The sequence below is a fragment of the Zootoca vivipara genome, chromosome 9 (assembly GCF_963506605.1).
Source record: "Zootoca vivipara chromosome 9, rZooViv1.1, whole genome shotgun sequence".
In the NCBI taxonomy this organism is placed as follows: domain Eukaryota; kingdom Metazoa; phylum Chordata; class Lepidosauria; order Squamata; family Lacertidae; genus Zootoca; species Zootoca vivipara.
In genome coordinates, this window is record NC_083284.1 from 59,985,906 (window position 1) to 59,998,127 (window position 12,222).

Here is a 12,222-nt window from a genome sequence, read left to right on the forward strand (position 1 = left end):
TAGCCCTTAAGTGTTAAAAATTAAAAAACCCTGACCCTGTACCATTAAATTCTTTCACCAAAAATATATTTCTTTAATTACAAAGAGGACAATACAGACCTCCAGCATAGTTCAGTATTGTTTATATTCCCTATAATCAGGACTGAAATGATTTCAGAGTGTCCTACTTAAAGACACAGTTACAGTTATTTAGTTTCCACATAAAGACAATCCAATAAATTAAATACACCTATTATAAATCTGGTTATTGTAAGATCAAATTATGTTAGTTTAATCTTAAGGTTGGCAGATCTAGGCTACATGTGCAGGTCACCGTGGTAAAGCAGCACCAATAAATGCAATATTTAAATCTTATGAAGTAAATTTGAAGGTATCCCCCCCCTTTTTTTAATGCAAGGGACAACTAAAGATAATGAATGGTTATACGTAAGGATGCTAGCTATAAATCTATAGCAGCCTGCTGTCTACGTTTCACAACCACAGCTTGCAAACTTTCAGCAACATAACACTTGTAGCAGTCACAGATAAGAGAAACACAAAGTAGCAATGAAGTAGCCTGCTGAGTTACGGGGACAATGTAACATTGTTACAACTACCGCTGCTGGCTCGGAAAATGCCCAGAGAGAAAAGGCATCCTCTGGTGCAGCAACAAGGTTGCAGCCCTCGAAAATAGAGCAATTAAAGGCTCACGAAGCCACCAGAAAGGCAGAGTGGAAAGTGCCGGTCCTAACGACCCCTCTGCCTCAAAGTTATAGCTGCAGAAAATGCGGGGGTGGGGGTTGTGAGATAAGTGTAAAGATAGTAAAGGGGAACATGAAAATAAATCCCTTCTTACTTCCAACGGGCATGCAAAACTTGCCAATAAGCAAATGAACTGAAGGCAAAGCCCGCTTGTAGATTGCAGCTTCTTTAATTGCAATTTGTTATTAGTAATCCCCAAACAGCCCTGCAGTACTGGAGGGACAGTGCGTGCCTCTCCTAAGATGGCCGCTGCTGCCAGGCCACGTGGCCACACTTAAAATGGAGACCGGCAAGGAGTTGTAACCATGACAACGATACAAACGCCAGGAACCATGCTCCAGCGCCCGGGAGTAAATAAACTGAACGCAGGAATTAAAGGAAACGATGGGGGAATTAAGAAGAGGGCTCCCAAAGAGGCTGAAAGGCAGCAGCGGATGAATGAGTTGGGGGGAAAGGTGGGTTAGGAAGGGAAGCTATGGGCAGCAAGCACAGGCAGGAGCTAGCTGCAGCGCTCAGTAATGCTGAAAAAATATAAACCAAGCATTAAAGATAATCAAGCACAATCATGCAATTAAAGGGAGCTTGGGGGGAGGGAAAGAAGCTGAAATCTCAGCAGCCCAGTCAGACACTCTGCAGGAAAGGGAAGGGGAGCACTGTCGGAGGGGATTAACAGCCGATCGGAAAGGTTAGATAAGAGAACGAGCCTGTAAACAACAGAACTTTTACCCGAGCACTGCAATATAAAAAAGGGGCAGCCACCAAGCCTGCACACCCACAGAGGGGAGAGCTCTGAAATTCGCCCCCCACGCACGCTCCATGCAGAACACGCTCCCCTACAGTAACGAGCACCCGCCTCCCAGCTGATTGGGGGTAACCATCGCGGCCCTTTTAAAAACCCAGCAAAAATGCCCCTTTTCCAAAACTTTGCAACCCGTTTCCCAGGTGGGCAGTGGAGAGCGCACAGCCACATAACAATACGATACCGCGAATTGTTCGCTCCGGCGAAGAGGGACGAAAGAGGGAGCTTTTCCCGCCTGCAGAGTGCTTAAAGTTGGTGGCCCCGCCCCGACCGACCTCATTGGCTGGTCGGGGGGTGACGCAGTCGGGAACCTACCATTGCGTAGGGGCTGAGCTTGCAGCCCCTACGCGATGGTACAGTCGGGCAGCCCACAACCCCACCTCCGTCGCAGGCGCGGAAGTGGCTAAACAATTCATTGACCAACAAACATGTTCCTGAAATAAGCACATGGGAGTCACTGTGATGTGTGAACTGACCCAAATAGAAACAGCATGCTTTGAAACAAGTTTATTCAGTGAACGAATCGAGCTACAAGATTTGAATGCCTGAATATTATTCAGTATAGACGTGGGGCACCAAGCAATCCTTACAGATGTGATCCACTTTGTCAAATTAGCTGAGATGCTGTTACTACTGTAAAGAAAAGCATCAGACAAAAGAAGACAAATTGCTGGTGTGTATAAAAATCTAATAATCAACAATATTTCATAAGTCTCTGCAAATTCTTCATTCATCTCAAGCGTGCCTGTTTTTGATCAGATTATTTTTGTGTCATTACGGATGAATATTAGCTTTTGTGTACTGGGAAAATAGTTCCTTTGGTCTGGTGTACCTTGTTAACGACATCTTAAATTTAGTATTTTAACAGTAATTTCACAACAGTTGTCAGAAGTATTATTTTCCTTGTCAACTCAAATTCTCATTGTGCGCTCTTGGCTGAGATTTTATCGCTACTGTACTGAGTAGTAATCAATAACATTGTTCTCCCCCCCCCCCAATCACATTGAATCTCTATTGAACATTTTAATTAAAACTCCCATACCCCAAGCATTATTCATTTTCAGCTGGAATGTGTTGCTTGCAATTTGGAAGCAGAGTAGGAGCATAATGAGAACACTGCAGAAGCTCTCCTTAAAATTACTAGAAGATGCAGACAAAAGACTAATAATAATGTAAGAGCAATAAATAAATAAAAAATCTTAACAGTAGGCCCCTTTTAATAAATATGTTTAGGTCTTTTTTATTTTTCCAGCTTTGTTGGCTAACATGAAAACAGAAACTTTTCAGACTATGAAACCAGTTTTCACAATCTGGTGTTGCATTTCACAGAAATAGTCCTGACAAACATTAATAGATGAGTGTTGGTGCAATCATAAAACAGTATAAGGCATATTTACACCATCCTTACAAAACGAACACACAGCCACACACAAATCCTCACAAAGTTCAATTCCAAAGACATTTTACATTGATTGTCTTGGCATTGAACAAAATATTTATCCAAGCAGACAAACCTCTTGCTCTTTTGTGATCTACTTGTCAACTATTGTGCTCATGCAAAATAGACATTTGCTTTATTGCATTAACATTTTAAATAGTGTTCATGTTTAATTCTGTTATCATAAGCCCCATCCAGTGGAATTTTGTATCACTGCTATTGTGGATGATGAATGATGATCTCATGATATATCTCTTTCACAAATGAGAAGTTTGAAAACCAAAATTTCCTGATCATGCACGTTTTAATCTATTAAAAAAGAATCCATAATGCTTTAGTTTCGTTTTATTACTTCCTTTTTGAAAAAGGGAAGGGAAAAAAAGGGTCAACCCATGTCCTACCCAACATCCAGTTCACAGCAAGAAATAAGCAGCAGGAATCACTCCAATGAGTAGATCAAAAAGAACTACATCAGTAGAAACTGGCAACTTAATATACATCAAATGCACCACCGACAAGTCATAAAATACTGAAAAAACTATAGCCCATATTTTTGCAACAGTTCAGATTGCCATGGGCGTTTCCGTTCAGGAAAATAATCCGGAATATGGATTTCTTTAAAATCCTGAATACACTTTTTCATCTCTTCTTCAACACTTAGCTTCTCACATACCTTCCTTTTGGACAGGTTTGTTTCTCTGGACTTGCTAATGAGGGTCTGAAAAAGTTCGCTGTTCCTGCGTTTGTCTGGTGGAGGCATCCACTGTGCTGGGCCTTTCTTAGAGGGCCGATCCAATGTTAGAGTATTTGGCTGGTGCCCTGTAGATTGCTGAGCGCTGGCAGCATTTTCTTGGGGAGTGCTGCCCCCAGAGTGGCTGTCGCAACTAGAGGTGGACAACTCATTGCAGGAAGTCCCACTCTCACTTCCTTTGTCCGCAGCTTTTTCGTGCTTCTTATCTTCGTGGTCTTGTTTGGGAGACGCTGTCCTCTGTGGTGGTCCTAATAAAAGGAGGGGCGGGGAGAGAAAAAGTATGAGTAGGCAATGAATTAACTAAATAAATAATCCATAAACAACAGGACTGTTTACAGACTGATTTGTGTTTTCTTACTGTGAGCTAATTTGTAGGCTTGTTAGGCCAAAAAGAAGGGTGAAAATTTATGGGGGGGGACCCATACCTTCCAACTCCCGGTTAGAAAAATCCGGGATCAGCAGCGCTGGCACCAGAAGTCGCTTCCAGACATGGGTAGAAGCAACTTCCGGTGCCGGCGCTGCCCGATTTCTGGTGCCCAGACATGGGCAGAGCGGCACCGGAAGTCGCTTCTACGCATGTCCAGACATGCTCAGAAGCGGCTTCCGGTGCCGCTGTGCCCAATTTCTGGTGCCCAGATATGGGCAGAGAACCCGAAATTGGTTCTGCGCATGTCCAGATTTTTTCCAATCCAGGCTGCCAGCGAGAAATGGTTTAAAATACGGGGGTTTCCCGCGAAAAACGGGAGACTTGGCAGCTATGGGGAAAACCATACTCCTTAATATTACAGTACATTGAGCAGTATTCACAGTATACCCACTGAAATTCATGGGCCTAACTCAGCCAGTTGATTAATTTCGATCTGTCTACTCTGGGTAAAATGTAACGTTGACTACCCATTATATATTTTTAAAAATTCCTGCCTTTAGCCAAAGAGTTCAGAGTGAACACTGTTCTCCTTCCAATCAGGGATTTTTTTTCCAGCCAGAAATCACCGGAACAGAGTTCCGGCACCTCTCAGGTGGGCGCCATTGCCATTATAAGAGAACAAGAGAGGTGTTCGTGGTGAGTTCCGGCACCTATTTTTCTAGAAAAATGGCACTGCTCCCAATGTTACTTTTATAGCAACTCTGAAAGTGTTTAGTCACCCATTGAGCTCTGTGACCGTGAGGCTTTGAATATTCATCTCTCTGGTCCTTCCTTGAACTAATACCTCTCTCTGGTAACAAGTTCTACAGGTCCTCAGTGCATCAAGGCCCCTTTGGCTCTGAATTTAGGCCTGAAGTCAGACTGAAATGGGTCCAGATAATCATTTTCCTCCAACAACATCTGAAACGGACCACTAGCTACTAGGGATGTGTGATAAATCACCATATTGTTGAATACTGCTATTGAAATAGCATCCTTATACAGCTTCCCAGGGGGTAGCTCAGTGGAACCGATACTTTACAGGTAATTTGCAGGTAATTTGCAGGCACTGTATTTCCAGCTTTGTTTGCTCTCACCCTCCTCCCTCCTAACCAATAAGAAATCATGATAAGCCCTAGCACAGGGGTCCCCAAACTACGGCCCCCGGGCCGGATGCGGCCCAATCGGCCTTCCAATCCGGCCCGCGACGACCCCCGCCGCCCGCTGCCGCCGCCCGCTCTCACGGCGCGCGGCGCAGCGGCGATCTGAAAAATCGGCAAAAAATCGCCGAAAATCCTTTGTGCGCATGCGTACGGGCCTCTCCCGACCCGGAAGAGGTCATTTCTGGTGCACTTCCGGGTCGGGGGAGGCCCATACGCATGCGCACAAGCGATTTTCGCCGATTTTTTCCGCCCGTGTGCGTGTGCGCATGCGCACGGGTGCGCACTCCCCCGCCCTCCGGCCCGCTGCGCGCGCACTCCCCTGCAGTCCGGCCCACCGCGCGGTCGGCGCGGCGGGCACCGGCCCGCCGCTCGGTAAGTCTGGGGACCCCTGCCCTAGCACAAACCAGCACACTCTTTCAGTTTCACCAGTATCTTTCCACTTAGAGCCTGCTAACAATCCAGGAGGATAGGGAAGCAAAGAAAAGTAAACAAAGTGGAAAGCACTTCTTTCTTTCCTCTCACACACACCCCCCCACCAGTGAAAAAAGAGGGGGAAGAGTTTTTGTTTTTGTTTTCAGGTGGTGTTTATGTTGTTGGTTCCCCCTAAATACCTTTCCTCCATATCAAAAAAGAAGGGTGGGTTGTTTGGTTATTTATTTGAGACTATCTTTTTGCTTGCTTGCTTGCCCTTGCTCCCTCGCTTTGATAAAAAGGGAGAGACTGGTGGGATGAAGGCTTTGCTTGGGGGGGGGGGGGGTTGGAGGTGAGAAGACTTGCTGGCTACCTTATGCTGAAATGGGAGGTTGGGTACTATGTGAGAATGATGGGAAGGGTGTTTTTTTGGTAAGCAGTGCAAGCAAATGCATGTATACTCACAAGCAAGCCCTACTGAAGTCAACGAAGCTTACTCCCAGGAAAGTAGAAGTACAGTACTAAGTTTAGTACTTAGTACAGTACTAAGTTTAGTTGAACTTTATGCATGCACAGATTCCGTTTAGACCTCTGGGTGGGGAAGCAGATGCAACTTGACTAGTAAATCACTTAAACTACTCTTAAATTAGTTGAAAATATATTAAATATATTATATGGAAGTTTATTTAATATTTTTATTAAATCTACTACTTCCTTACATTTTAAGGCCCTCTCCACTGCCACAGGGACAAGGCCCTATGCTGCAGTGGGGAAGTGCTGCACACCCTCCACCGCCACGGGGAGTTATGGCAGGACCCTCTGCCACTGCAGGGAGACCCAGCAAGGCCCTCCACCGCAGATATATATCATGATATATCAAGATATCCAAGATATGATATTTAGCTAGTGATATATCATGATGTTGAAAACCAGATCTCGCCCAGCCCTACTAGCTACTACTGACTCAAAGGCGTTACAAAAATGGTTTTGTAAATGTATAGTTCTGTGTGTCTGTAGTTCACATACAGGGAATGCACCTTCCATCCATTGTGCTGTTGCAAAACAATGCATTTAATAACTGACAAGACACAGCTAATCCATTTTTTGTTGTTCTGGAATAAGGTTCCATGCGATTAGGAAGTTTTCTGGCAATACTCTGAGTTGCTATGCCTTTATTGAATTGTGTTCCTTGTTTTGATGGATTTGTTGTTGCCTGCTTTATTTATATGCTGTTGTGTGTAATATTATAGCGATTGCAATGTTTGCTGTTATTAATGCTATTGTGATTATTGCAAGCCGCTTTGAGCAGTGGTTGGAAAAGTGTACAAATATTATATCTTGAATCAAATCAAGATCACTGCACCACAATGACTGACTGAGACAGGATTGTACATAGACATGATCTCATGTAATCCAAATTATGCAAATAGTATAAGCATTTAGTGTAATAATTAAGCAAACAATGAGGACATAAACCTGCTTCTTTACACAAGCACAACACCCACAGAGATCCCTATAAGGCTCAAAAGAGGCCAGTTTCTTCTCTCTCCCTACCTCAGCCTGTGCAGAAGCATCGTGAGGAAGAACATTCCAGGAACTGGAAGGTCTACGCATGCTTTCTGTATTTCCACCCAGTCTGCCTTCTCTGTAGGAGAAGTGCAGAGCTGCTGCGATCTAGATCTTGAGCAACTTGAGCAACACAGAGGGGGAGAGCTGGATGAGGACATGGGTGGCCAGTACAGACCTCCTGTTACCTGCCAAGTCCTTCTGCGTGATTTGACTGGAGAGTGGGAAGAAGTGGCAGTACACGGAGCCCTATGGAGATGGATTCAAACTACAAGAAAGAAGATTCCACCTAAACATTAGGAAGAACTACCTGACAGTAAGAGCTGTTCGGCAGTGGAATTTGCTGCCAAGAAGTGTGGTGGAGTCTCCTTCTTTGAAGGTCTTTAAGCAGAGGCTTGACAGCCATATGTCAAGAATGCTTTGATGGTGTTTCCTGCTCGGCAGCGGGTTGGACTAGATGGCCCTTGTGGTCTCTTCCAACTCTACGATTCTATGATTCTATGATCCTTCTACAGGGAACAAGAGTGTCCTAAATACCTGGGCATTCGCTACATCTTTGAAACATGTTCAACTCTGGATGAACATGCAGGTGTTTCCACTCGGAAGGCCTATGGCTGAAAGAGGATTGCACAGAATAACTGGGAGTTGTAAGAGAAACCTCAAAGTAACCCTATCTATAATGTAGGTCACAAGACAAATGTTGCTGTAGTGATAATTAGCTCTTTAATAGGTTTGAGAACAAAAACAAAGGGAAACTGAGAAAACATAGTGATGAGTCTGTCCAGGCAGGGCTGACAAAGGCAAAATACTGTCTTGATTTATTTCATTAGGTTTGACTACAAATAATGTTAAGTGGGCAACAAACAAACAAACAAACAAAAGCTGTTTCTCAGAATAATTACAGTTCTCTGGTGGTATTAGCACTGGTGGTGGTGCCGTCTCACTTGCTTGAGTGGAAAACAGATGACTTTCATAATTAGATTTGGCAGTTTTGTGTAAATGCTAAAGTTTTTCAGGCACATGATTATGTTCTTGGGATTGTGGGCATTTTAAAATGAGGGCCAGCTGTGTGATTGCAGTTGAAACTGGAAGATGCATTTGATTTTAAATTCTACTTGGGGATAAAAGGACGTTGCTGTGCAGAATTCTGTTGTGGTGAGTGCAATTCCCATAAGGGAAATTACTCTTTAATAGCATTGAGCTCAATGGTGTGTGACTGGTTATGTAGTGACTTGAAATGAATGAAGCAATTTATCATTCAGAACAGGACTCCATGTCTCTAAGTGATAAGCCATTCAACTAAAGCAATGCTTCCAAACTTCTGGGAGTCGTGGATTCTTCCTGGTTTAACAAGGGAACTGAGCTAGACTAACCCACACAACTTTTATGATAAGTGAGAGGAATTTCCCAGTTGTGGTGCAGTGATTACAGTTTTAGACTTAGACTTGAGAGACTAGGGACCTTTCCAGACTGGTGTTTTATTGTGGATGTACAGTATTCTGCCACAATAATAGTGCATTTGTGGTGGATTTATTCTGCTTTATTTTCTGTGATGCTTCCCAATGCTACTACATGATTGCTGTCTGGAGGGGCTCTAATAGTAATACAATAAAAGCAGGACAAAAATAAATCAGAACATTTGTGGCATAAAAAGTTACGGAATTCCAGCAGGAAGTTGCAGGATATGAACTGATTGGGAGTGAAGCTGTGTGACCACCCCAAAACCTTTGCAGGTCCAAATGGTAGGATCACATATGACTGCACAAACAGTATAATAAGCAGAAATCACCACAAATGTCGGTGTGTGTGTGTGTGTCTGTGGGAGCCCTAGAGTTCAAATTATCACTCAGCCACAAAGGCTGAGCTTCATTCAGCCTCAACCACGAAAATGCCTCACAGGGCTCTGAAGGGCAAGGAGAATAATGTGACCCTGAGCTCTTTGGAGGAAGAGATAAAAATATAATAAATGAGCACTCCTTTTTGGCATTCCACATGGTGGTCATCACCAATCTTGGTTACAAATCAAATGAAGTATGTTCCCAATTTGAAGAACGCAGCTTTAAATCAGGCTTTAATCCATCAGCTCGACCCCCTCCCCCAATTTACTGTATCATAGCTCTGCTGTAAAGGTAAAGAGAACCCTGACCATTAGGTCCAGTTGTGACCGGCTCTGGGGTTGCACGCTCATCTCACATTATTGGCCGAGGGAGCCGGCATATAGCTTCCGGGTCATGTGGCCAGGATGACAAAGCCGCTTCCGGCAAACCAGAGCAGCACATGGAAACGCTGTTTACCTTCCTGCTGTAGCGGTTCCTATTTATCTACTTGCATTTTGACGTGCTTTCGAACCGCTAGGTTGGCAGGAGCTGGGACCAAGCAACGGGAGCTCACCCCGTCACAGGGATTCGAACCGCCGACCTTCTGATCAGCAAGCCCTAGGCTCAGTGGTTTAACCACAGTGCCACCTGGGTCTATATTATGTATAGCTCTGCTGTACATAATATAAACCCTGTTCACATATATATGTGGGGATTTCAGTGCCCGGATGTAGGAGTAGAATCATGAACGCTGTCACTACCCCCAACTGCATCACCAAAGGTCTGAACAGAACTCATATCCATACAGCAGGCTCCTAGACACCAGGGTCACTAATACTGTAATATCAGGAAGTAAAATCTACCATGCCTTTTGGAGTATTGCTTGTCTCTTTGTCTGATCTCTATGCATTTGGGCACCTCTTGTGATACCATAAACAATTTTTGCATGCTGGCTTCTGAGATGAAGGAGCAGGTTCCTGTCTATCTTTGGATACTACTGGACACCATTCCGAATCAAAATGGTGGGTTGAACCTTTCAAAACTGCATGGATTTTAACCGCAGTTTTCAAAAACTGCACTGATTTTTTTTGTTTTGTAGAATTCCTGAGCAACACCAGACACTTTCTGCTAGTGACAGAAGTAAAGAATGCTAAGCGAAAATAGGATTGTTGTGTTTGTTTGTTTTTTAAAAAAGATACCGTACTAAGCCATTATATTGTGCTGTGGCAAATAAAGAGAAAGGAAACTGAGTTGAAATTGTGATGAAAATGCCTTCATGAGGTTAAAGGAGCAATTGAGCTAGTAAATATAAATGTGGACCTGAGTGATTTGACTTGGGCACACCTGGTCTATGAAGTTAATGCTCTACTGTGGGCTCAAAATGAAGGGCTAAGCACAGCTATCGCTGGCAAGTTGTGATAAGGAGGGGGACAGTTGGTTGAGAGAATGTTTTGCACAGCAGCAGTTCTGAATAACCTTGTAAATAAATCTCTATTGCTTTCAGCATAAGACATCCCCTTTGCTCCTGAATTTCTCCTCTCCCTATCTACACAACAGCACTCACCTACTGACACAACTTACACCATAAGAATTCAATAGAAACTCTTACTATGGAGAAAAATCCCTAGTTTCTCTTCACTTCCTATTTATCAGTTTTCCGGATAGGAGCCCGGTCCAAGGATTGGAGCACACATTATAGCCCCTGTAGAGACATTGGCACTGGAAACTATCTCTCCATGGTGACTGATCACCACCCAGGCCATCGTGTTCAGAAGCATTTACTGCATGGCAGTCAACCATCACTTCATGTGTCTCCAAACTCTCATTCCACATTCCTCGCAGCTGCTCACTCATGGCAAACTCAAAAGCAGATCCACTGCCTTGAGGGGAGGCGGTGGAAGAGGGCTTGGACTTGCAACTTAAAATGGCAGAATAAAGCTCTTTTCAGCAATGGACTAGCTCCAGAAGGCATGGGCAATATTCGTTGTGGCGTCTCTTCCAACATCACAGGGAGAAAGCAAATACCCTTTGGCTGTCCCAGAACAAAACTATTAATTGGAGCACTAATCAGGGATGTGATCCTGACAGCGTTAGCTCCCCCCCCACACACACACTCAAGATGTAGCCTAGAAAACACACCCTTGGAGACACATTCTAGTTGATTTAACAGCAGCATGCTCAAGTGAACCACATTAAGCTCAATATGGGGCACATTTCATATTCAACATGAGCACTGAACACATAATCAGATATAAATAAGGGTGGGGTGGGGTAGGAACTGGTTCAGCCTGAGGTGCAGTCACTCAGCACCTGAAAACACAGTTGCGTAAAAATAAAAAAATTCTCCTTTTTATAAAAAAAGGGTTTGTGAATGTTTGTTTTCCCATGAGCTGAAAAAAAAATCAGATGTATAATTGTGCATGAGAAGGCACAGATATAGCATTATTTATAGTAGCAGATTCCATGGGCATTGGATGAAAATAACAGGCCAAAATAGGGGAAGCAGCGGAAATCCAATCCTTAAAGAACACAGCACATTCCAATAGAACTTGTATATGAGTATCTCAGAACTCCATACACAAAGAGAACCAGCTTTTTTCTCCCTCCAACAACCACATTTAATCCTTGAAACTACTGAAAACAGATTGAATGGTTATTGCTACTGCTTTAATTATCCCAAGCAAATTTGACTAAAAGAAACAGGCAAAAACTGACTTCACTCTAGTTTTGTTAAGTCAGATTCCATTTACTTGGCCTTATTTTCCTCTCACAGCTTGGACAGTCACACTGGAGGTCAGGCCAGTGGAAAGTTATAATTGCCTGGGAATACTGCCACAGATATACTGCCAGGGCAGTAAACCAGCACTCCTCAGCTGAGTACTTCTAAGCAGCCATTTAGAATTAATGGAAACTCATTCAGGAAAACATTACTTCTTCTCGAAAGGATCTTCATTCCATACCATTTGGGTATGATTTTTTTTCTTCCTTTTTAAGTTTTAGCTCTACAATAAACTGAAAATTCTAAATAAAAAAAAAATCCTTCCAGTAGCACCTTAGAGACCAACTAAGTTTGTCATAGGTATGAGCTTTCGTGTGCATGCACACTTCTTCAGATACACTGGGTCTGATG

General features: G+C 43.5%; 1 protein-coding gene across 1 annotated transcript in view; it reads right to left on the bottom strand.

Moving 5' to 3' along the window:
• Positions 1-2,781: 2,781 nt before the first annotated feature.
• KCTD8 (potassium channel tetramerization domain containing 8) overlaps positions 2,782-12,222 on the bottom strand; it is a 47,629-nt gene continuing 38,188 nt past the window's right edge. The window contains exon 2 of the mRNA XM_035112412.2: positions 2,782-3,977. Within this exon, the coding sequence (XP_034968303.1) occupies positions 3,517-3,977 (461 nt within the window). The 3' untranslated portion in view covers positions 2,782-3,516. The remainder of the gene's footprint in view (positions 3,978-12,222) is intronic.